The 27,592-nt window shown below is 40.0% G+C and overlaps 1 protein-coding gene across 1 annotated transcript in view; it reads left to right on the top strand.

Annotated features, from left to right (window-relative positions):
• The window catches only part of HTR1E (5-hydroxytryptamine receptor 1E), a 103,029-nt gene extending 86,209 nt beyond the window's left edge, over positions 1–16,820 (top strand). The window contains exon 2 of the mRNA XM_045161948.1: positions 15,228–16,820. Coding sequence (XP_045017883.1) covers positions 15,432–16,529 — 1,098 coding nt within the window. The 5' untranslated portion in view covers positions 15,228–15,431 and the 3' untranslated portion in view covers positions 16,530–16,820. The remainder of the gene's footprint in view (positions 1–15,227) is intronic.
• The last annotated feature ends 10,772 nt before the right edge of the window (positions 16,821–27,592 follow it).

Genomic DNA, 27,592 nt, shown 5'->3' on the forward strand with positions numbered 1-27,592 from the left:
TAGTGCACCAAGGTCTCTAACTTCTTACCCTGCTCTCCCACCTTGTCTGTCAGCCCACAAGCTGGAAGAGCCACGGACAACCACACATCCTTCTCCAACCTCAGCTCTTCTTACAACTTCTAGCTCGAGTTCCCACCTGCCCACACTAGAGACTAGCCCACTGCCAGCCCTTCAGTTCCCTTCTTTGCTGCAGTGCACCACGTACAGTTCCTCAAACAAGCTCACTGAGCCAGCCAGTATTCCAGGGTGTCCACAAACACACACAGAGGACCATGAGCATTTAATACATAGGTCACCCTTCCCCCACATAAAGGTCAACAGCCAACTCAGGATTTCTCCCACGGGCATCTCTTTCCCAAAACCCACTTCTCCAATCTCCTAATTTTTTTGGTTTTCAAATTCAGAAATTTCCAGAGTGAAATCTGAAATTGGCCCTCAAATGCAGAAAGCAAAGAGAGACCAAAGAAAGAGGCAGACCATTCCAGATGGGTAGGTGGGAGGCTAACTAAGCAAGGGAACCTGTATCTGAGGCTAGTCTTAAGCAGCCACCAGATGAACACATCTTTGCATCCATCTGCCAGAATCTTTAAAGTTTATGTAGAGGCCTTAACTGGATGCAGCCACATATACTGTCCAGATGATCTCAATAATACTTTAATTTCTCAAGGCTGCATCCTTGAAAACGGCTCCCACCATGGGAACTGTGAGCAGAACATATGTTATAAAGACCAGAGAGGGATGGAGGAGCCTCCCTTTGCCCTGGTCCTGCTTATGGGTCAACTGGCAGTCATGCCCTCTGGGTGACCTCCCCTAAGATGAACATAAAACCTAAAACTATTAAGCTTCTAAAAGAAGATACAGAAAAGTATCCTGGTGACTTTGAGATTATAAAAAAAAAATCTTCTTAGAAGCTGTAATCACAAAGAAAACATGGGTCACTTACACTTTCTCAAAATTAAAGTTTTCTGCTTTATCAAAAGGCTTCAGACAAAGGCAAGGAATTCCCTGGTGGTCCAGTGGTTAGGAGTCTGTGGTTCCACTGCAGGGGACACAGGTTTGATCCCTGGTCAGGGAACTTAAGATCCCACATGCCAAGTGGTGTGGCCAAAAAAAAAAAAATCTTTTTTTTAAATACAAAGGCAAACCACAGAGTGGAAGAAAATGTTCACAAAACGTTGTTCTGACAGAAGACTTGTGTCTAGAGTATATAAACATCTCCTGAAAATATGTCCTGTTTGGTTTGAATTTTTACAATGATAATATTGTCCTGTTATTATGATATAGTAACCTCATAATGACCACATTTCATATCCCAATCACAATTTAAATCCATCAGTCAACAAATAAAAAAATGGGAATGAAGAACCCCACACTCTAGTATCTCCTCTACATCTACCTCTGCTCCCACTACAAGTCACATTGAGAAACACACTGCTAGTCACCCTTTCTTTCCCTCGACAGGCAAAGAACAGTCTTTATGAGGACTGAGGAAGTGGATTTAACAAATAGGGAGATAAAATTACTAATATGAGGGCAAGCTTCCACTCCTGCAATAATGAAAAGAAGAAATTGGCACACATTTTTAAAACAACTCAGAAAAACTTGGGCAAAATGAAAACAAAGAAGATTTTAAAGAATACAGTAAGTCCCCTACATAAAATGAGTTCCGTTCTGAGAGTATGTTCATAAGTCCAATTTGTCCATAAGTCAAACAGACTTAACCTAGGTACCCAACTAACACAATTGGCTACATGGTACTATATAAAGTGTAATAGGTTTATAATACTTGTCACAAAAATATTACATAAAAAACCAACACAAAAAATAAAACATTAAACATTTTTAATAAACATTAAACATTTTTAATCTTACAGTACAGTAACTTATAGATATGTGAACTAACTTACATGACTGGATATGTGAACACATGTTCTCATCTTTGAAAGTTCACAACTTGAAGGTTTGTATGTAGACGACTTTACTGTATTTATGGTAAATTATTAATAGTTATGAAAACCAATAGGATAGTAGATAAGATGGTGAAATTAAAAAACATTTGAGTATGCTCATAACCTCATCTGGTGCCTGGTGCTCTGACCATCACTGGGATAATATAAACCAGAGGCTTTGAAGCATCTTGGTAAATGGGAATGGGAGCATCATGCACTGAGCCAGTTGGTATAGACTGATTCTTTTCTATTGGTAATCCTAATGAAAAATAATTTATTAATAGATATGGATTTGTACTGCACTGGTATTTTCAATGCCATGATTAGAGCAGAAACAAAGTTACAAAACCACCCACAAGATGTTCCTGCATCAACTCCTGATATGTTGGTTTTTAGTTATGATTATTGCAGTCAATTTTCCATTCCAGAAGACTAATACAAGTTTGGTATGTTGCTATCAGTATTTGCATTGGTTCTGCAAAATGTGTTTTGGGTTAAGGGTTACTATGGCCCCTCCTCCCCTACTAGGTGTGAAGCTAAAGCTACTTAATAGATTTTCAGATGCTATTTAACCAGCTCTGTTCTAATTAGAAATCATACTATCTCCGATGGATTCAGTGCTCAGTTGCTCAGCTGTGTCTGACTCTTTGCAACCCCATAGACGATAGCCCACCAGGCTGCTCTGTCCATGGGATTTTCCAGGCAAGAATACTGGAGTGGGTTGCCATTTCCTTCTCCAGGATGAAGTTGGTAGTGATTCTAAAACAGGTGTTATTTTTCTTAAGAAGGTAAAGGAAGCCAAGACAATTGAGGCTGGATCATTTCCTGAGTAAGGCTCTAGCCTCTTCACCAACCCCAACGTAATCTCTTAAATTGCTATTTACCCGTGTCCCCAGGCCCCACTGACTCTCGACCTCCTCCATGACTGCTTTCCTGCTTCCTCTTTTACATTCCACTCAGTCCACAAACACTCCCTGTCCCAGTATAAAAGTTATTGAGTGTAGCAGTAAAGGAAACTATAAACAGCCCAGTTTAAAAAGACAACCTCTCATCTTAAGGAGAGAGCAACCCTGACTCCACATTTCCCTCCATAGTCACCACCTTAATTTTCTGCTCCCTTTTTCAGTAAAACTCTGGAAAACATTGCTTTTATTGGATGTCTCAATTTCCTCTCCTCCCATTTCCTCTTGAAACTGCTGCATTCTGCCTTTCATCTCCATCTCTGCACCTAAACACCTCTTGTCAAGGCCATGGATGTCACCCAGATAGCCCAGCCGGTATTTAGGTCACACTCTCTTACTTAATACATTTTCTTTACATGGTCGTGGCATAGAATTCTCTCTCCTTGTTCTCCTCCGCCTTGGGAGCTTTTCTTGTCCTCTAATTTGCAGATGTCTCCTGACCTATCTGATTTTTAAACCATGAAGAGCTCCAAAGCCCAGTTCTCCACACTTGTCCAATCTATCATCATTCCCCAGGTGGTCTTCCCCTTCCATTTGAAAGAACATATTACACATGTTGTTATGGAACAAACTTCAAGATATATTGTTAAATAAAAATCCATGAAAGATGGCAAGTTGGATGTGTGCAGCAGTTTGGGGTGACTGATGACACAGGGGTGGAGAATTTGACTTCTACTCTGAAAGGTTTGGGCACAAATGAGCCAGGAAGTCACATTAAAGAGCTAAGTATGTTCATCCACCTCATTAGAACTGACTCAAATGTGTTCCTTTTTATGGCTGAATAATATTCCATTGTGTATATACAGAGCCTATTATACAGAGTGAAGTAAGTCAAAAAGAGAAAGATAAATATTGTATTCTAACACATATATACAGAATCTAGAGAAATGGTACTGAAGAATTTATTTGCAGGGCAGCAATGGAGAAACAGACATAGAGAATAGACTTATGTTCATGGGGAGAGGGGAGGAGAGGAAGAGATGTATGGAAAGAATAACATGGAAACTTAATTACCATATGTAAAATAGATAGCCAATGGGAATTTGCTGTATGGCTCAGGAAACTCAAACAGGGCTCTGTATCAATCTAGAGGCTGGGATGGGGAGTGAGATGGGAGGGAGGTTCAAAAGAGAGGGAAGATATATATATATATATATATACACACACCTATGGCTGGTTCATGTTGAGGTTTGACAGAAAACAACAAAATTTTGTAAAGCAATTATCCTTCAGTTAAAAATTAAATAGTTTTTTTTTAAAAAAGAGCTAACAGAGGAGCCAAGATGGCGGAGGAGTAGGACTGGGAGAACACTTTCTCCCCCACAAATTCATCAAAAGAGCATTTAAACGTCAAGTAAATTCCACAAAACAACTTCTGAATGCCGGCAGAGGACATCAAGCACCCAGAAAAGCAACCCAACTCTTCGATAGGAGGTAGGAAAAAATATAAAAGACAAAAAAAGAGACAAAAGAGGGAGGGACGGAGTTCCGTCCCGGGAAGGGAGTCTTAAAAAGAGAGAAGTTTCCAAACACCAGGAAACCTTCTCACTGCCGAATCTGTGCCGAGCTTTGGAAGCACAGAGGGCAACATAAAAGGGAGAAAAAAATAAATAAACAATTAAAAATCGCAGATTGCGAGCCCTACGGTAACTCCCCCAGCAGAGAAGCAGCGCAGATGCCTGCATACGGCATTAGCAAGCGGGGGCTGGGCAGGGAAGCGCGGCGCAGGCTGCGTTGCTTAGAGTAAGAATCTGGCCCGAATGTCCTGAGCGCTATCTGAGCGAAATAATTTGGGCTAGAAAACCAGACTGTGGGATATCTACCACGCGAAAAGCCAGCCCTAACCTAAGACACCGCCAGGCCCGCGCACAGAACAAAGGACTGAACAGAGATAGCCGGCTGCAGACCTTCCCCCTCCAGGTGACAGGCAGCCAGAGCCAGAAGGGGGCTATCGCAGCCCCAGAGAGACACTATCTATAAAACTGTAAGCAGGCTTCTTTGCTAACTAAAACTTCTTGGGGGTCTGGACGGTCAACATCTGCCTGAGAAGGTGCGCCGGTTTTACACCCAGATAACCGAGTGATGGGGAGGCAATAAGTCGCAGCATTGGCGCTCACCAAACACCTCATCACCTGAGCTGCTCGGATCTGGGAAGAGCACAAAACACAGGCCCAACCGAGTCTGCGCCTCTGAGGACTACCCGAGTGCCTGAACCTGAGCGGCTTGGACCTGGGAGCTCAGCCCAGGGCCAGCCTCTGATTGTTCCCAGTGGAACAACCTAGAGCCCGAGCAGTGTGGGCAGGGAGGCTACACGCGCCGTGAGCGGGGACAGACCCAGTGTGACTGAGGCACTGCGAACGCACGCCAGTGTTATTTGTTTGCAGCATCCCTCCCTCCCTCCCCACAGCGCGACTGAACAAGTGAGCCTAAATTAAAAAAAAAAAAAAGTGTCCTCCACCGTCCCCTTTCTGTCCGGGCGGAAACCAGACACTGAAGAGACCAGCAAACAGAAGAAGCTATAACAGAGGGAAACACCTTGGAAGCTACAGGCCATAGATTAAAACCCTGTGGTTACTACGGACTACTTAGGAAGGGGCCTATAGATCTTGAGAAATATAAGTCGGACCAAGGAACTAGTCAAAAATGAACTGAACCCACAATACTCACAACAAAACCAGAGAAAGACCTAGATATATTTTTACGATCAATCTTTCTTTCTTTCTTTTTAATTTAAAAAAAAAAAAGTAAGTCCTCTATTGTCCTTTAATTTTCACTTTTATAACCTATTACTTTGAAAAAAAAAAAAAAAGACCCTATTTTTTTTTCTTCTTCAGCAAACTTCATATATATATTTTATAATTTTTGACCGTGTTTTGTTTTTTTTTCTTTTTCTTCTTTTCTTTAACATTGTATTTTTGAAATTCCAAACTCTACTCTAGATTTTTAATTTTTGCTTTTTGGTATTAGTTATCAATTTTGTACCTGTAGTTTCTTTATAATTTTCGCGACCTTGTTTGTTTTTCTTTGTTCATTTTTTCTCTCTTTCTTTTCCTTCTTCTTTTCATTAACATCGTATTTTTGAAATTCCAAACTCTACTCTAGATTTTTAATTTTTGCTTTTATGTATTTGTTACCAATTTTGTACCTTTAAGAACCCAATCTTCAGGACCCATTTTTCACTGGGGAGCGAGATTACTGGCTTGACTGCTCTCTCTCCCTTTGGACTCTCCGTTTTCTCCACCAAGTTGCCTATATCTCCTCCGTAACCCCTCTCTACTCTACCCAACTCTGTGAATTTCTGTGTGTTCCAGACGGTGGAGAACACTTAGGAAACTGATTACTGGCTGGATCTGTCTCCCTCCTTTTCATTTCCCCCTTATATCCTTCTGGCCACCTCTGTCTCCTTCCTCCTTCTTCTCTTCTCTGTATAACTCCGTGAACATCTCTGAGCGGTCCAGTTGTGGAGTGCACATAAGGAAGTGACTACTGGCTAGCCCACTCTCTCCACTATTGATTCCACCTCATCTCATTTGGGTCACCTCTAACTTCCTCCTCCCTCTTCTCTTCTCCATGTAACGCTGTGAACATCTCTGAGTGACCCTCACAGTAGAGAAACTTTTCATCTTTAACGTAGATGTTTTATCAATGGTGCTGTATAGAAGAAGAAGTTTTGAAACTACTGTAAAAATAAGACCGATAACTGGAAGTAGGAGGCTTAAGTCCAAACCCTGACTCCAGGGAACTCCTGACTCCAAGGAACATTAATTGACAGGAACTCATCAAACGCCTCCATACCAACACTGAAACCAAGCACCACATGAGGGCCAACAAGTTCCAGGGCAAGACATACCAAGCAAATTCTCCAGCAACAAAGGAACACAGCCCTGAGCTTCAAGATACAGGCTGCCCAAAGTCACCCCAAAACCATAGACATCTCATAACTCATTACTGGACATTTCATTACACTCCAGAGAGAAGAAATACAGCTCCATCCACCAGAACATCGACACAAGCTTCCCTAACCAGGAAACCTTGACAAGCCACCTGTACAAACCCACACACAGCAAGGAAATGCCACAATAAAGAGAACTCCACAAACTGCCAGAATACAGAAAAGACACCCCAAACTCAGCAATTTAAACAAGATGAAGAGACAGAGGAATACCCAGCAGATAAAGGAACAGGATAAATGCCCACCAAACCAAACCAAAGAGGAAGAGATAGGGAATCTACCTGATAAAGAATTCCGAATAATGATAGTGAAATTGATCCAAAATCTTGAAATTAAAATGGAATCACAGATAAATAGCCTGGAGGCAAGGATTGAGAAGATGCAAGAAAGGTTTAACAAGGACTTAGAAGAAATAAAAAAGAGTCAATATATAATGAATAATGCAATAAGTGAAATTAAAAACACTCTGGAGGCAACAAATAGTAGAATAACAGAGGCAGAAGATAGGATTAGTGAATTAGAAGATAGAATGGTAGAAATAAATGAATCAGAGAGGATAAAAGAAAAACGAATTAAAAGAAATGAGGACAATCTCAGAGACCTCCAGGACAATATTAAACGCTACAACATTCGAATCATAGGGGTCCCAGAAGAAGAAGACAAAAAGAAAGACCATGAGAAAATACTTGAGGAGATAATAGTTGAAAACTTCCCTAAAATGGGGAAGGAAATAATCACCCAAGTCCAAGAAACCCAGAGAGTCCCAAACAGGATAAACCCAAGGCGAAACACCCCAAGACACATATTTATCAAATTAACAAAGATCAAACACAAAGAACAAATATTAAAAGCAGCAAGGGAAAAACAACAAATAACACACAAGGAAACACCCATAAGGATAACAGCTGATCTTTCAATAGAAACTCTTCAAGCCAGGAGGAAATGGCAAGACATAATTAAAATGATGAAAGAAAATAACCTACAGCCCAGATTATTGTACCCAGCAAGGATCTCATTCAAGTATGAAGGAGAAATCAAAAGCTTTTCAGACAAGCAAAAGCTGAGAGAATTCTGCACCACCAAACCAGCTCTCCAACAAATACTAAAGGATATTCTCTAGGCAGGAAACACAAAAACGGTGTATAAATTCGAACCCAAAACAATAAAGTAAATGGCAACGGGATCATATTTATCAGTAATTACCTTAAACGTAAATGGGTTGAATGCCCCAACCAATAGACAAAGACTGGCTGAATGGATACAAAAACAAGACCCCTACATATGTTGTCTACAAGAGACCCACCTCAAAACAGGGGACACATACAGACTGAAAGTGAAGGGCTGGAAAAAGATTTTCCATGCAAATAGGGACCAAAAGAAAGCAGGAGTAGCAATACTCATATCAGATAAAATAGACTTTAAAACAAAGACTGTGAAAAGAGACAAAGAAGGTCACTACATAATGATCAAAGGATCAATCCAAGAAGAAGATATAACAATTATAAATATATATGCACCCAACACGGGAGCACTGCAGTATGTAAGACAAATGCTAACAAGTATGAAAGGAGAAATTAACAATAACACAATAATAGTGGGAGACTTTAATACCCCACTCACACCTATGGATAGATCAACTAAACAGAAAATTAACAAGGAAACACAAACTTTAAATGATACAATAGACCAGTTAGACCTAATTGATATCTATAGGACATTTCATCCCAAAACAATGAATTTCACCTTTTTCTCAAGCGCACATGGAACCTTCTCCAGGATAGATCACATCCTGGGCCATAAAGCTAGCCTTGGTAAATTCAAAAAAATAGAAATCATTCCAAGCATCTTTTCTGACCACAATGCAGTAAGATTAGATCTCAATTAAAGGAGAAAAACTATTAAAAATTCCAACATATGGAGGCTGAACAACACGCTGCTGAATAACCAACAAATCACAGAAGAAATCAAAAAAGAAATCAAAATTTGCATAGAAATGAATGAAAATGAAAACACAACAACCCAAAACCTGTGGGATACGGTAAAAGCAGTCCTAAGGGGAAAGTTCGTAGCAATACAGGCACACCTCAAGAAACAAGAAAAAAGTCAAATAAATAACCTAACTCTACACCTAAAGCAACTAGAAAAGGAAGAAATGAAGAACCCCAGGGTTAGTAGAAGGAAAGAAATCTTAAAACTTAGAGCAGAAATAAATGCAAAAGAAACAAAAGAGATCATAGCAAAAATCAACAAAACCAAAAGCTGGTTTTTTGAAAGGATAAATAAAATGGACAAACCATTAGCCAGACTCATCAAGAAACAAAGGGAGAAAAATCAAATCAATAAAATTAGAAATGAAAATGGAGAGATCACAACAGACAACACAGAAATACAAAGGATCATAAGAGAGTACTATCAACAATTATATGCCAATAAAATGGACAACGTGGAAGAAATGGACAAATTCTTAGAAAAGTACAACTTTCCAAAACTCGACCAGGAAGAAATAGAAAATCTTAACAGACCCATCACAAGCACGGAAATTGAAACCGTAATCAAAAATCTTCCAGAAAACAAAAGCCCAGGTCCAGACGGCTTCACAGCTGAATTCTACCAAAAATTTAGAGAAGAGCTAACACCTATCCTGCTCAAACTCTTCCAGAAAATTGCAGAGGATGGTAAACTTCCAAACTCATTCTATGAGGCCACCATCTCCCTAATACCAAAACCTGACAAAGATCCCACAAAAAAAGAAAACTACAGGCCAATATCACTGATGAACATAGATGCAAAAATCCTTAACAAAATTCTAGCAATCAGAATCCAACAACACATGAAAAAGATCATACACCAGGACCAAGTGGGCTTTATCCCAGGGATGCAAGTATTCTTCAATATCCGCAAATCAATCAATGTAATACACCACATTAACAAATTGAAAAATAAAAACCATATGATTATCTCAATAGATGCAGAGAAAGCCTTTGACAAAATTCAACATCCATTTATGATAAAAACTCTCCAGAAAGCAGGAATAGAAGGAACATACCTCAACATAATCAAAGCTATATATGACAAACCCACAGCAAACATTATCCTCAATGGTGAAAAATTGAAAGCATTTCCCCTAAAGTCAGGAACAAGACAAGGGTGCCCACTTTCACCATTACTATTCAACATAGTTTTGGAAGTTTTGGCCACAGCAATCAGAGCAGAAAAAGAAATAAAAGGAATCCAAATTGGAAAAGAAGAAGTAAAGCTCTCACTGTTTGCAGATGACATGATCCTCTACATAGAAAACCCTAAAGACTCCGCCAGAAAATTACTAGAACTAATCAATGACTATAGTAAAGTTGCAGGATATAAAATCAACACCCAGAAATCCCTTGCATTCCTATACACTAATAATGAGAAAACAGAAAGAGAAATTAAGGAAACAATTCCATTCACCATTGCAACGGAAAGAATAAAATACTTAGGAATATATCTACCTAAAGAAACTAAAGACCTATATATAGAAAACTATAAAACACTGGTGAAAGAAATCAAAGAGGACACTAACAGATGGAGAAATATACCATGTTCATGGATTGGAAGAATCAATATAGTGAAAATGAGTATACTACCCAAAGCAATTTATAGATTCAATGCAATCCCTATCAAGCTACCAACAGTATTCTTCACAGAGCTAGAACAAATAATTTCACAATTTGTATGGAAATACAAAAAACCTCGAATAGCCAAAGCGATCTTGAGAAAGAAGAATGGAACTGGAGGAATCAACCTACCTGACTTCAGGCTCTACTACAAAGCCACAGTTATCAAGACAGTATGGTACTGGCACAAAGACAGAAATATAGATCAATGGAACAAAATAGAAAGCCCAGAGATAAATCCACGCACATATGGACACCTTATCTTTGACAAAGGAGGCAAGAATATACAATGAATTAAAGACAATCTCTTTAACAAGTGGTGCTGGGAAATCTGGTTAACCACTTGTAAAAGAATGAAACTAGAACACTTTCTAACACCATACACAAAAATAAACTCAAAATGGATTAAAGATCTAAACGTAAGACCAGAAACTATAAAACTCCTAGAGGAAAACATAGGCAGAACACTCTCTGACATACATCACAGCAGGATCCTCTATGACCCACCTCCCAGAATATTGGAAATAAAAGCAAAAATAAACAAATGGGACCTAATTAACCTTAAAATCTTCTACACATCAAAGGAAACTATTAGCAAGGTGAAAAGACAGCCTTCAGAATGGGAGAAGATAATAGCAAATGAAGCAACTGACAAACAACTAATCTTGAGAATATACAAGCAACTCCTACAGCTCAACTCCAGAAAAATAAATGACCCAATCAAAAAATGGGCCAAAGAACTAAATAGACATTTCTCCAAAGAAGACATCCAGATGGCTAACAAACACATGAAAAGATGCTCAACATCACTCATTATCAGAGAAATGCAAATCAAAACCACTATGAGGTACCATTTCACACCAGTCAGAATGGCTGCAATCCAAAAGTCTACAAGTAATAAATGCTGGAGAGGGTGTGGAGAAAAGGGAACCCTCTTCCACTGTTGGTGGGAATGCAAACTAGTACAGCCACTTTGGAGAACAGTGTGGAGATTCCTTAAAAAACTGAAAATAGAACTGCCTTATGATCCAGCAATCCCACTGCTGGGCATACACACTGAGGAAACCAGAAGGGAAAGAGACACGTGTACCCCAATGTTCATCGCAGCACTGTTTATAATAGCCAGGACATGGAAGCAACCTAGATGTCCATCAGCAGATGAATGGATAAGAAAGCAGTGGTACATATACACAATGGAGTATTACTCAGCCATTAAAAAGAATACATTTGAATCAGTTCTAATGAGGTGGATGTATAATTCCTATTATACAGAGTGAAGTAAGCCAGAAAGAAAAACACCAATACAGTATACTAACACATATATATGGAATTTAGAAAGATGGTAACAATAACCCTGTGTACGAGACAGCAAAAGAGACACTGATGTATAGAACAGTCTTATGGACTCTGTGGGAGAGGGAGAGGGTGGGAAGATTTGGGAGAATGGCATTGAAACATGTAAAATATCATGTATGAAACAAGTTGCCAGTCCAGGTTCGATGCATGATACTGGATGCTTGGGGCTGGTGCACTGGGACGACCCAGAGGGATGGTATGGGGAGGGAGAAGGGAGGAGGGTTCAGGATGGGGAACACATGTATACCTGTGGCGGATTCATTTTGATATTTGGCAAAACCAATACAATTATGTAAAGTTTAAAAAATAAAATTAAATTAAAAAAATAAAAAATAAAAATAAAAAAATAAAAATAAAATAAAATTTAAAAATTAAAAAAAAATAATAAAAAGAGCTAACAATGCAGTCCCTGAAAACTATAATGTTTTTACTCACTTAACTAGAAATTAAATTTAATTTAAAGTTAAAAAGACAAATGAGTTATAGATCTTACCCTCCAGAAATGTATAGTTTGCTGGGGGGAGAAGGGGTTGAAAAATAAATAGTTACAAAATAAGGAACAAATGGTGTTGCCAGAGAAATGACAGTTGGGACTTATGGAAATTCAGATAAATAGAGCATCTTTTAAAAGTTTGATGAAGCTGAATTAGTTTTGACTTTTTTATTGCACACTTGCAAAATTAATGCATTTCCTAATTGCCTCTGTAATCAGATTGAAATTTCTAAAGTTTCTGTTGCTTGTTCATGCTCCCAATCTTATAATTGGAATGGAAAAGCCTTTTTCTTGGTCTATCTCACAGACCTCAAGAACCCAAGAAACACATATCTAAGGATAAATATTTGAAGAAAAAAAACAATTTTATTTCATTTTATTTAAGAGGAAGGGGTCAAAATGTAGAGATTAACACATGGGACACTGGGAGAAATGTAGAGAGGTTTCCCTAAGCAGCTAGTAGATGGTTCATCTGGGATCTGAACCCAGGTCTGTCTAATTCCAGAGCCCATACTCTTTCAGTATTATAGCCTGGTCTCAAATATAAATTCATATTTAAACATTATAAAAAGAGAGTAAGGTACCCATGGGTAAGAAAACATTTGATTTACAAAAAACAGGGAGTTGTTGATGGCACAAGTGCCCTGGAAGAACTAGAGAAACACAAGACATTCAAAAGTGAGCACATCCATGGACTTCCCTGGTGGTCCAGTGGTTAAGACTCCACACTCCCACTGCAGGGGACATGGGTTTGATCCCTGGTCAGGGAAACTAAGATCCCACATGCCATGTGGCTCAGCCAAAAGTAAAAATAGGTATATCCACAGTAACACTATAAAACATTACGGAAACAAAGAGAAGAAGGAAGATACAGACTATCTTAAGAATAATTGCATTTGATTGTTAGTGAAATTATCATTTCCTTTTATTTTCTGTATCTAAAATATAAATGATGCTCATTTCCTCTCTTCTTGGTTTTTGTGCTATACGCAGGAGAAGGTAAATTTAGAGCTAAATCTTATCCAAGCCGGAGATTTAGATTCCTGTTCTCTGCCTTTCAACTCCCACTTCATCCAAAGACCTTCAGCATCACTCTTTACTGGCTCTTGCCCTCGTCCTCTGCTAAAATCATTATGTCTGTTGGGTCTAATCCACATCAATCTTCAACCCTTCTTAAAACTGCTGAAACACCGGTTTTTCTTGGACCTAATGTCATAGAGTCATATCAGAGGATTTGATTTTTGTTCTAACCAGTAGTCATCAGTTGTGAATATTCCTATGCAGATTTTGATTGACTTGTTGTCATGAGTATAAATTTATATTTAACTTTACAGCTATGTATTCAATAAATGTCACTATCTTATTGACTGCCCAGCTTAATGACAGCTATCCAGTAGACAGATGACAGATAGAGAGACAAAGAGATAGAGAACACAAATGTTAACCAAAAGTAAACACATGTTTTTAAATATAGACATCTCTGGGCTTGGTGATAATGCTGTTTCACAGCTGATTTACTGTATTACTCTGAGAATAATTAGCTGTAAACATCAAAGGAATGTTATATGTTTTTTTCTCTCTTTTCTCCAAAGAAACGCACAGTGGGATATGTAAGATGTCAGAAATAATTAGACAAAATTGCACAGTCCCATTGTGATACTAAAATATCTCTGGAGTTGAATATTTGCTGTGAAACCTTAAAATCTGGTTTGAAAGATGCTTATTATAAACAGTATATTTTTTCTTTAAAGGTAATGTCCCAGAATTTTTAAAGCATGGTATTATGTGAATATATGGTTCCAAGTGTGAAAAAACATATAAAGATAAATGAGAAAGTCATCTGGGTGGCAAGATAGAATTAAAATTCGGTAATGTCGCCCTCAGAAAGACTTTGGGAACTTAAAAAATAGCATTTGAATAATAATATAGGGATGAAGTTTATTGGTGAACATAAAAGAAAAGAAACTGACTCACAGATATAGAGAACTAGTGGTTACCAGTGGGGAGAAGGAAGAAAGGAGGGGCAATATAGAGGATTAAGAGATACCAAACAAACTACTATATATAAGATAAGCTATAAGGATAGGGACTTCCCTGGCAGTCCAGGGGTTAAGACTTCACCTTCTGATGTAGGGGATGAGGGTTCGATCCCTGGTCAAGGAGGTAAGATCCCACATGATTTGTGGCCAAAAAAACAAAACATACAACAGAAGCAATGTTATAACAAATTCAATAGTTTTAAAATGGTCCACATTTTTTTTAATCCTTTTTGAAAAAAAGCTACAGCAGGCTTCCTGGTGGCTCAGCAGTAAAGAATCCACCTACCAGTGCAGGAGACATTGGTTCAATCCCTGGTCCAGGAAGATCCCGCATGCCACAGAGCAACTAAGCCCACCCACCACAACTACTGAGCCTATGCTCTAGAGCCCAGGAGCCACAACTACAGATGCCCGCACACCTAGAGCCTGTGCTCTGCAACACAAGAAGCCACAGCAATGCAAAGCCCACGCACTACAACTAGAAAGCAGCCCCTGGTCGCCAAAACTAGGGAAAAAGTCTATGCAGCAATGAAGACCCAGCACAGCCAAAAATTAATAAATAAATAAATAAAATTTTCAAAATGCTGCATGGATATATTGTACAGCACAGGGACTACAGCCAATACATTTTAATAACTGTACATAGAGTATAACCTTTAAAAATTGTGAATCACCATATTGTACATTTGTAACATATAATATTATATATTAACTATACTTCCATTTTTTAAAAAGATGGAGTTTACATTCAGAGAAGAAAAAATATATATCAAAAACATGTAAAGGTTTTATGAATACTGAAACACTGTCATTTGTCTTCCAGGTGAAAGAACATGGCTTTTTCATTCAGACTATAGCATACAGTTCTGTGGTTTTTCCATTTACCCACACAAAATGGAACCCAAGAGACGACACAGCTGAGGAAATTACAGAGTCTTTACCAATGAAAGACATTCAAGTCTGTGTAGTTTTCAGCTGAAACAAATAACCACCAGCTTCTCCACAGCATAGATTAGAACAGGGGAAAATGAACATCACTAACTGTACCCCGGAAGCCAGCGTGGCTGTGAGACCCAAGACCATCACGGAGAAGATGCTCATTTCTATGACTCTGGTCATCATCACCACCCTGACCATGCTGCTAAACTCCGCCGTGATCATGGCCATCTGCACCACCAAGAAGCTCCACCAGCCTGCCAACTACCTGATCTGTTCTCTAGCCGTGACGGATCTCCTGGTGGCTGTGCTTGTCATGCCCTTGAGCATCATGTACATTGTCATGGACAGCTGGAAGCTGGGGTACTTCATCTGCGAGGTGTGGCTGAGTGTGGATATGACCTGCTGCACCTGCTCCATCCTTCATCTCTGTGTGATCGCCCTGGACAGGTACTGGGCCATCACCAATGCTATCGAGTACGCCAGGAAGAGGACCGCCAAGAGGGCCGGGCTGATGATCCTCACAGTCTGGACCATCTCCATCTTCATCTCCATGCCCCCTCTGTTCTGGAGGAGCCACCGCAGACTCAGCCCGCCCCCCAGTCAGTGCACCATCCGGCACGACCACGTCATCTACACCATCTACTCCACACTTGGGGCATTCTACATTCCCTTGACTCTGATACTGATTCTCTATTACCGGATTTACCATGCAGCCAAGAGCCTTTACCAGAAAAGAGGTTCAAGCCGGCATTTAAGCAACAGAAGCACAGATAGCCAAAATTCGTTCGCCAGTTGTAAACTGACACAGACGTTCTGTGTGTCTGACTTCTCCACCTCAGACCCTACCACAGAGTTTGAGAAGATCCACACCTCCATTAGGATTCCTCCCTTTGACAATGACCTAGATCACCCAGGAGAACGCCAACAAATCTCCAGCACCAGGGAGCGCAAGGCAGCACGAATCCTGGGTCTGATTTTGGGTGCGTTCATCTTGTCCTGGCTGCCATTCTTCATCAAAGAGTTGATCGTGGGTCTGAGCACCTATGCTGTGTCCTCTGAAGTGGCTGATTTTTTGACCTGGCTTGGTTATGTGAATTCTCTGATCAACCCTCTGCTCTACACAAGTTTCAATGAAGACTTTAAGCTGGCTTTTAAAAAGCTTATTCGGTGCCGAGAACATACTTAGATTGTAAAAACTCAGAGGGCTTGACTTTTAGCAGCCTCGTGAGTGCACGGGGGTAAGGGATGTAGCTTATTAATTCTTGAACATAGTTGGTTCAGGAGAGTTTGTAAGTACGTGTGGTCTTGTTTTGTCTTTTTTTCTTTTCCTGTTTTGTTATTTCATGTGCTGTTTTCTACCTCTGGTCTTATTTGTGGTACATAATTTCAAATAAACACTATCAAACAAAAACAGAAATTTCATAGCAGTAATAATAAGGTGAAATAGTAAATACTTTTTATTTCTTTAGCCATTTCAGTCAACCCAGCAATTAAAGAATGCCAAAATAAATCTTCATTTGCAGAATTCTTTATTACTTATGTATTAAATACACAATGACCTGCCCTGGTGTGTGGCATTAATTCTGAGGTTATGGATCCAAATGCTTAAAAATTCCATTGGGTATTGCATGATAACATAAAGGATTTCTTTTTTTAAGTTGTGCGGTGTCATCTACTGCTTGCAGATCTGACCTGAAGTCATTCCTTATGACTACATGGCCTGCACCTTTCTGGCACAAACAATATAGCTGGCTCTTAGTGCTCTTAGTTCAAGATTAAATAAGCATCCTCATTCTCTAAAAAGAACCTAGAATGAATGTACTAATACTTTCCTAGGCCTTTGACTATGAATGTGAAACATAAGCAAATAATATTATGAAACAATTATCAAAACTGGTCACTTTGTTGTTGACACATTGGGCCTCCCCTAGTTCTCAGAAGCATCACAGCAAAACTTCAGATACTCTCTCCCATTCTAGCAGGATTAAAGTGGGAGTACATGCCAAACTGGAGAACTTTTAAAGCAACATTAAGCTACTGTACCCATTAAGGGATGTATTGATCAGATGAGGGAATACATTACCTGAAGAACTTTGTTGGAGAAAGTTACTCATTAAATTATCAGTTGTGCATGTGGAAAAAAAAATTAAACATTGAAAATCTATGTTTATAGCAGAAACCACCCAGCAGGAAGTAAGTATGAAATTGTGTCTCCTGGAACCCCAGTGGCTTCCGTGCCAGACTGCTGCGTGGGTCCAGGAGGCTGCAGGCAGGACCCAAGGCCACGCAATGTGTGGCTGACTGGGACCAATGGCTCCAGTCCCTTGGAGGAGCTCACCGCTAAGTCAAGAGTGCTGACAGAAGGGACTGAAAGTGTGTAAATTCTTGCACATTCCTCAGTAAGTGACTGTTGTAGAGCTGGGCTCCTCACCTCTCATCCACGACCTCTCCCACTTCTTCACATCCCCCAAATTGTGTCCCTTATTTGTTGAGAAGACATTGGTTTCTCGACCATCTCCACCTCCTTGTTTTACTCCTTAATTCCATCCCCTCTCAACTTTTCTATAATCTTGCCCCTTTCTTTCTCATTCTCTCCCTCTCCCTTTCAATCTCCTTCCCATCACCGCTTCCTCTCCCCCCTCTTCTTTACTCTCAGCCATCAATTTGCTCGAGTCTTTTTTTGCACTAGGTCGGAGTCCTCTGCCTGTAGTACCTCCTCATGCTCCTTCATCTCTCTCCTCATTCTCCCACCTGAGTCTCCAGTTATCCACCCATTTGTTCTGCCTCCAGTTCTCACCTTCCACTGCCTATTCTCTCTTTTGCCATCTGGGTATGCCTGTCCCAATTCCCCCAAAACTGATCTCCCAAAGGTTACGGGGGACTTGCCAGTGGGCAAATCTAGTGACCTTCCCTCTGTGCTTATCTAACTTCCTATTCTCATCAGTTCAAACAGTTAGCCATCCCTTTCTTGTTTAAGCCCGTGCCTTCTAGGATCCTTTACTTTCTCACTTCTCTAGTTACCTTCTCATTCTTTGCCTCCTTTTCTTCATTCTGAGAGTTTACCATCAGTTCTCACTTCCTGTATATTCATACTCCATTCCAACCTCCATCATTTCCACAAATATTTCCATGCCTGAGGCTCTAAAATATGTGTCTCTGATTGTGATCTGCCTCGTTCTCACACCATAGACCCATGAATTAAGTCTGGTGGACATCTCCTTGTGAACACTGTCAGTGCCTCAAACACAGCCCTTCTAAACTGAACTCATGATCATTTTCCTGCACTCAAACCTTCTCCTTTCTACCTTCTCAGTTTCAGACAACAGGATTTTGTTTCATTTATTTTGGGGGCTGCACTAGGTCTTTATTATAGCACATGGGCTTTCTCCAGATGCAGTTCACAGACTTACTTGCCCCCAGGCATGTGGAGTCTTAGTTCCCTGACCAGAGATCGAACCTGCATCCCCTGCATTGGAAGGCAGATTCTTCATTTGTTTTTTCTTTTTGTTTTCTTTTCTGGGGTGAGGGAGTTGTGCTGAGTCTTCATTGCTGTACGTGGGCTTTCTCTAGTTGTGGCAAAGGAAGCTACCGTCTAGTGGTGGTGTGTGGGCTTCTCATTGCCATGGCTTCTCTTGTTGCAGAGCATGGGCTTTAGGGTGTGTGGACTTCAGGAGTTGTGGCCCATGGGCTCAGTAGTTGCGGCTCCCAGGTTCTAGAGCACAGGCTCGGTAGTTGTGGTGTATGGGCTTAGTTGCTCCACGGGATCTTCCTGGACCAGCGATTGAACCCATTTCTCTTGCATTGGCAAGCAGATTCTTAACCACTAGATTACTAGGGAAGTCCCAGACAACAGGATTGCCATTCATTTTATCATTCACATTAGATAAATGAGATTCTCTCTCTTTGTGGTTTGTCTTTCACACCCATACAGTATAAAAGTTTTATTATCCATTTACCTCTGTAGAAATGTTTATATATGCACCCTCCTTCTTCAATAACTTGGTCCTCTCCCCTTAACCAATCTTCTTATCTGATCCACCTACCTCTGGACTCCTCATCTACAACTCTGCCCCTGCTCACCTTCCAGATATACATCTTCCTAGAGCAATAGTTCTCAAAGCAACATCTCCAGACCAGCCATGTTAGTTTCACTTGGGGACTTGTTAGAAAAGCAAAGTCTAGGGCCCCACTGAAAACCTACCAAGCCAGAAATTTCAAGGCAAGGGACATCTATCTCTGTCTTAACAAGCCTTCCAGGAGATTCTGGTGCATGCTAACATTTAATAATCACTCTCCTAGAATGTCCTCTTGATTTTTAATAACAGCACTCAAAATCCCCCACTATTTTCCCATCAGTATAAGATAAATTAAAATTCCTAAATATAATGTTCAAGGCTTCTTCACCATGTGGCCTCAAGCCACCTTTCCAAAGCTAAGTCTCAGCACTTCTTCTCACTCCCATCATATTCCAGAAAAATCTAGATATTTCCTGTGTTTTCTGAGCCTTCCTAACATTTTGCCCCCACTGCTTCAGAAACCTGACCCCATAAGTTTCCATCTTTCTTCCTCCAATCCTTCATCATGGAGTGCAAACACAATCTCTTCTGCAAAGTCTTCCTGAGAAGATTGTCTATCACCATAAAATTCCTCTCTCTGGAGTCTGTGCTCCCTGGACCCTCACTGGGACCTCTATTATTATAAGTGCTTCCTATCTTGTTGTGCATTTGTTTGTATATTTCTGCTGTCTGCCCCCAGTAGATTGTGAGCTCCTTGAGGACAGGAACTGTGTCTGTTTTATCTCTGTATCCTTAAGAACTCCAACAGTGTTTTACACGCAGTAGGCACTCAATAAATATCTCTTAATGTGAATGAAATTATGTCCCCAGAAAAAAATGTAAGTGTGCAATGTTCTTTCAGTGAGAAAACCAAACTTAAAATCTCATGATGCAATACACACTTCCTTTTTCTTTAATATTTACCCTCTCATCCCAGCTTTTGTTCAAAAACTGCTAGGAATGCTTCCACATGAGAATAAAATTAATTTCTCATGCCGCTGAACATAAATGAATGTCCTTTATTGGTTAGGATTCAAGCTAAGCTGTTCCCAAAGAAGAGACCCCCAAATACAGCAGTTCAAGCAAGACAGATTCTCTTTTACATGACAGTCAGGAGGTAGGAGGGAGCCCAGAGTGAACAGGAAACTCTGCTCCACAGTGTTCTTCAAGGACTTGGGTCTTTACATTTTGTGACTCTGCCATCCTCTCAAGGCTGGTCCTTTTCTGAATGGCTAAAGCTGACTCCCCATCACATCCATGTTCCAGTCCATAGAAAAGGAGAGAGAGAAATGGAGACCAAGCAATTTCCTTTTAAGTAAGTTGCATGGAAATTATACACATCATTTTTCCCTGGATTCCATTGGCAATAACTTGGTCACATGGGCTTCCCAGGTGGTTCAGCTGGTAAAGAATTCGCCTGCAATAAGGGAGACCTGGGTTCAACCCCTGGGTTGGGAAGATCCCCTGGAGAAGGGAATGGCTACTCACTCCAGTATTCTGGTCTGGAGAATTCCATGGGCTGTATAGTCCATGAGGTCACAAAGAGTCAGACACGACTGAGCAATTTTCACTTTCACTAGTCACATGGACACACCAAACTGTAAAAGAGAATTAAGAGTGAATTTCTTGTTGGGCAACCATGTGCCTTGCCAAAAATGAGCACTTTGAAATAAAAGGAAGAAGGAGAGAATGGATACCAGGGGCCAGTGAGCCATCCCTTCTACAAGAGAATATTGGTTTCTGCATGTGCAGCTCAAATATTACAGGGCAAGCCAGATGGCTGTCCAGTCAATGGTGACCTGTGTACCAGGATGTTGACGTTTAAGTTATGGGTGATTTAACTAAGATTGTCCCTATGCTGAAAATCTAGTATTTATCATGACTGTAATGTCTGTAATATCTAGAAACTCTATGGGCAACTTGCTTGCTTTTTTATCACCCTCCATAAGTCTTCACTGAAAATTCTTGGCAATTATGAGTTTAAAACTTTCACAAGTCTAAGTAAATAAAAACACAAAAAATATATGCATAACTAATTTTCACTCACTAACTCATTTCCAGCTTACTAGATAGATCCTAACTAAATATGCTTTCTCATACCTACCTCTGTTCTTAGCAAAAAAGAGTCCATGTATGTTTCCTAGCCTAAATCAAACCTGCTGAAAAAAGTCTATTGTTCAATTTACTCCTTTAACTGATAGTGTGAGTTGCTACTGACCATTGTTGCCCCCTTAAATTAAAGCTTGAGTGAAATAATAGTAACTTCTGATATGGTCGGTGCTTCTAGGGTAAACACTAGCAGATTTAAAGTAAACCCCAGGAGTCACATTTCATTCACCTCCATTAACTAATAAATTAGGACTTTGGGGCTTGTGTACTTGGTAAAAGAATTCTTGGACATATCACTCCACTGGAGACCTGATAGATGCTTGAAACTAGTGTCAGTAAGAATATAATACTACTACCAGCTTTGGATAACTCTATAGGCATCCCACACTTATGAACTTCAGCTTGCAAGCTGATACTTATATACCCAGAGCAACACCCAGCAACTGTGCAGATTACCAGCACAAGTCATTTGTTAATAGTTTCAGCTATCACATTGGTCTTAATCAACTCGTGTGTTTTTGCAGTGTTTGCTAAATTTTTAAGATCTCCTACAGATAACTTTATTCTGTAAATATTTGCAAAAACAGTGAGAACACTAGAAAAAATAGCAAGAAAGAGTATATGACTACAATAGAAATACAAATAATGGTAATTTTTAAATTAAACTTGCTGAGACAATGACAGTCATTGGATATGGGAATGGGATGAAATCTTGTTGAGTTTGTAGGGGACACTATAAGCAACAGGTGAAAAGACCCTGTGCCTAAATTGTCAACTATAATTATCAGGAAATAAGGAAAAGTGATTAATGAGATGTCCCAGCATTGCACAGTAGTTCTAAGAAGTATCTGGGAATGTGTGTGAGCACATGTAGCAATCTCAGCAGAGAACACCAGTGACATTTTATGGTAGGAGACAAAAGAGGCTAAATCCTGCGATTAAAAACAAAGAACAGTCCCATTCAGTAAAGAATTATGCCACTCAGAATACCATTATCACCACCTCCTGGAAACCAGGAGGTATACCAGGAAACCTCCAGGTATACCAGCAGGAATGCAGGATACTCGGGAGCCTAATTAATTCAGCTGTTGGCTTGGGGATATTTGAGAACTTAAAGACTACACCTCATGAAAGTGTTGCTTATGAATTTTATTATAAGTCATAGAAAGTTTCAAAAGCTAAGGCCAATTTAAATCTGCCCAATAACAAAGTGGGGACTTCCCTGATGATTCAGATGGTGAAGAATCCACCTGCAATGCAGGAGACCTGGGTTCAATCCCTGAGTCAGGAAGGTCCCCTGGAGAAAGGATTGGCTACCCACTACAGTACTCTTGCCCTAGAGAATTTCAAGGACACAGGAGCCTAGCGGGCAACAGTCCATGGGGTCACAAAGAGTCGGACATGACTGAGAAACTAACATTTTCATCTTCAATTTTTCAATATCAAAGTGAGGGTCAGGCCAACAAATACAGACACAATGGGTAAAGAGCTTCCCATGACAGTGATAGAGATCATTAAGAAGAGGGACCCAATAAAATGTCTATCATCACAGAGGATGTATTGTTATTTGACAGAACTGGCTCATATCTTTATCTGATGAAAAGGTTTTTGAAGACTAAATATAGACTCACCTAAGAACCCCAGATTTAGAGGACTTACCTAGTGGTCCAGTGGTTAAGACTCCACACTTCCACTGCTTGGGGTACAGGTTGGATCCCTAGTCCAGGAACAAAGATCCTCCACTCTGCACAGTGTATACAAAAAAAAAAAGTTAAAAGAGGGCTTCAGATACCTGTCAGTAGGAGGAGCTAACTTTAAATGGTAGGAAGGAAGATACTGGATGTTCCTGGGACACTTAAATCATACAAGGTCCCTAAATCATCCTCTTTTCTCTCCATAAACCCCAGAAAGTACACAGCAGGTTTCAGCCTTGCCAAAAAAAAGTGGGGTGTTGGGGGATAGGTTTGAACTTGCTCCCTTCAGAATAGAAGGGAATCACTCTGAGACTCCCTTTGCTTCAGGAAAGTAAGTAGTCTGCTGCCTCTCTGGAAGCTTCCAGCACCCAGCACAGAGGGTGGTGCATAGTAGCATTCAATTTATATAATTTATATGTCTGTTGAACTTAATTGAAGTGAACACATTGATTACAGGCTTCAAGAAATTTAGAAACAGAACTATGTCCTGGGTAAGGAGGGTACCTTCTCAGGAGGAAGTGGAATTGTCAAACACGTATTTAAAAAAAGAAGGCATCAGGACACTGATGCTACAAAAGGAACAGTGACAAGAGGAGCTGGGAAATAATATCAGCAGAGTCTTAGGTAATCAAAAATATTGATTGACCACCTGCCATGGGTGTGAGTAGATAATGGAAACTTTTAAATGAAAAAGAAAAAGGGACAACAGCAGTGACATGAAGAAAGCAAGACTACAGCGATAGAAAGAGCGGACATCAGAAGATAATTTTGGTGTTGGTTTTGGGTCCACAAACACCAAGTGAGAATCTGGCATGAATTTGACATCTACCTAAGCACTGGGAGCTCTGCAAGAGGAAAACAGAAGGGGAAAGAGGGAAGATAATCCAGGTGGAAAACTAGGAGACCCTGGTCTTTTTCTTTAAAGTTGTTGGTTTGTTTTTTTGTTTTGTTTTGTTTTGTTTTTTTATTGTGTTAAAAGTCACATGGGAGAAGGCAATGTCAGCCCACTCCAGTAGTCTTGCCTGGAAAATCCCATATATAAAACATACTACTTTAACCATATTTAACTGTACAGTTCAGTGGCACTAAGTACATTAACATTGTTGTGCAACTCTCACCATCATCCATCTCCCGAATTTTTTACCTTCCTAAACTGAAACTGTCCCCATTAAACACCAACTCCCCATTCCTCCTCCCCATCCTATTCCCTCATCTCTGACCTCTACCAATGTACTTTCTGACTCTATGAATTTGTCTGTTCTTGGTACCTCATATAGGCAGAATCAAACAATATTTGAAAAAATCTGTACCTTCTGTATATTGGATTGCACTTTTTCTCTTTTTTATTCTTTACATTATTAAAATATGATAACATGTTTACAGGAGACTTAGAAAATATAGAACAAAGTTACATATAGTTCTACAATATATTGCAATTATTTTTTAACTAGATAAATTAAGATTTTTAGTTGGAGTTTCAATATCAAACTATCAAAAATTAATAGAATGAATATATAAAAAGTAGAAGGATATAGTAGACCTGAAAGGCACTATGAACCAATTCAACATAATTAAGATTTATACAATTTTCACACAACAGCAGGACAGAAATTCTATTCAAGTTCCCATAAACTAGGAAACAGTGGAACATATCCAGGGACTTAAAACAAGGTGCAAAAATTTCATAGTCTCAAGGTGTTGAAATCATATAGAGTCTGTTCTCTTATCATTGTGGAATTATGTTTAAAAATCAACATCAAAAATATTTGAAAATAGCCCACATATTTTCAAGGGCAATGTGACATTTACCAAGAGAGAGGTTAACTTAATATATGTATGAGACCCTGGTCTTAAGGGCATATTTATAGAAATCTGATCATAATTATTCCCCATTAGATAAAACAGAATTTTAGAAGGGATTTTAAGCATTGCCTTTGCTAAGAGAATGAGGAAGGGATGAGGCAGCAGAGAGCATTTGCTCATCTGATTCTCAGAGGAAAGGAAGGTCATACCAGAGGCTCTGAAGAATGGAGGAGAAGGAATGGTCCTTCAGAAAATGGATAAACAACATGGATACAAGAAATCAGGTTGGCATGTTTGTCCAGTTTGTATGGTATCAAGTAGTCATATGTCAAGGGATGATTTAGGCAAAGCTAATTCATGAAGACACCCAAAGGAATGAGGATGGAGACAGTTCTCTGAGGAAAGTTTAGACCCCTGAGCAGCCTAATAATGAGCAGACCAGTGATCCCAACTGTTTCCAGTTCATGGTTAAGCACTCAGTAAGGAACCAGCAAATGAATAAATCAGTTACTCAGTTAAGCAATCAAGCCTGAGTTGGTATTTGGATGGCTAAGGAGAACAACTCAGGGAATATATAAAATACACATTCAGAGGTATGAAACAGTGATACAAAAGAGCTGAGGCTGCAAGCTAAAGCCTCCTCTCTAGCTGGACTTTGCAGGTGGGGGCGGCAAGAGGTGTTTCATAGAGAACAAGGAGAACATCCATACGGTAAATGGTGTTGATGTGGACTCTAAAACCTCTGAGGCAGCGTGCGTCCTCTTGCCTGGCAACTTTACTTGAATATTTCTTATGTATCAGTTTCTCAGTGACAAAGAACTGAGGCCTGACTTCCCTTTCTAATCACACACGCATACCCACAGAAAGAAAAACAATGTCCTCAACCCTAGTAAGGAAAGCAAAGGTTTGTTTGATATAGGCATGTGCCATTGGTTGAATAGTTAACAAGAGTCCAGTGAGAAACACCATGTTGCATATGAGAGAAGAGAGGATGGGATGGGATGAGCTGAGCATGGGAGATTGGGGGAAGACAGAGCAGCGCTGTATTTTGAGAAGTGATTAAAAAAAATAGTGATAGTTTGTCTCTTTGCATTCAACAAATTCCTGTAACAGGCTATTAATAACCATATTAATTTAGTTTATATGTCAGACTCCCTAGGTAGTTTGTAAGATCCTTGAAGGTGGGTACTGTGTCTTATTTCTCTCTGTACAACCATTCCTTAGTATAGGCACTCCAGAAATGTTTGATGGATAAATGAATAAATGAAGGATCACAAAGTTGAGTAGACCGAAGCTATTACTGAGCAATCCTGAAGGTATCCTGCAATCTTGAAAAGCTGAAACTGGAACTTCAGTAAACTATTTTAAGAGGCAAAATAATATTGCAATGTCAGGTACACCATTTATGCACATATCACTTTGTGTATGACAATACAAATTGGAAAAGGAGGCTATGAGAATATCGGCCTCACTGGGAATACCTAGGAGAAATCATGATCAGAATTTTCAAAATATGTCTATGTGGAAGATATCTTGCCTTAGAATGCCTACCCTGCCCACAAATTCCTTCTAAGTAGGTTATAAAACACAGGCCCTGCTAAGAAAAGCTGCTGTAGGTGGTTCTTGAACCACAGTCCACCACATAGTACCATGTGATATCCTAACCCCTATCAGTCATCCACTGATGGAACCAGCCAGCCAGCAGCTGACCCAAGAGCAGCTACATCTACCACCTGGCTATGTTCAATAGGGTGGCCTGGTATAGAAGCTCCCCTCGAACAGAAAGCAATCAGTTGCAATGATGACAGTCGTACCTTTCAAGATTTTGAATGAAAAATGTATGAAGAGACGGGGCACTGTCAGGAGAAGCAGCAGTAGAAAGATAAGTAAAGGGAGGCTAAAAAAAAAAAAAAAAAAAAAAAAAACAAGTAGGCAACTGGCATCCATGGCAAAGGACATGAATGAAGCTTAATTAATTCCTGCTGCTGAGGAACCAACGGTGTCATCTGTCACCAAGAGCTGCCTCGTACAATTCCTGACAGCCTTCCGGTCCCCAAACTGTACTCCAGATCCTTGAGGTTTAGCTTTAAGAATGTTCCAGAGACTCCTGTCTCTCTTTTAACAGCAGTTACCGTTACAGTCACGGCTTCCCTGGTGGCTCAGTGGTCAAGAGTCTGCCTGCCAATGAAGGAGATGCAGGTTTGTTCCCTGGGCTGGGAAGATGCCCTGGAGAAGAAAATGGCAATGCACTTGGTATTCTTGCCTGGGAAATCCCATGGACAGAGGAGCAAGACGGGCAATGGTCCATGGGGTGGCAAAAGTCAGACATGGCTTAGAGAAGTGGCAAGTGGTGGTCAGACTGTAGGTTAGGAAGGAGAGTGACAGGAGAGGAGGCTGGTCAGACAGCCATGTCCATGAAGAGCCTCAAATGCCTCACTAAGGATGCTGGACTTAATCCTCCAAGCAGCGGAAAAATGTCTGAGGATTTTAACCAAAGGAGAACATGACCAGACCTGCAGTTTGGAAAGCCTCTTTGAATGAAAGAGAATGGAAGAATGGAGACTAGGTAGACAGGTATTGGAATAGTC

Source organism: Bubalus bubalis, chromosome 10, assembly GCF_019923935.1.
Source record: "Bubalus bubalis isolate 160015118507 breed Murrah chromosome 10, NDDB_SH_1, whole genome shotgun sequence".
Lineage (NCBI taxonomy): Eukaryota > Metazoa > Chordata > Mammalia > Artiodactyla > Bovidae > Bubalus > Bubalus bubalis.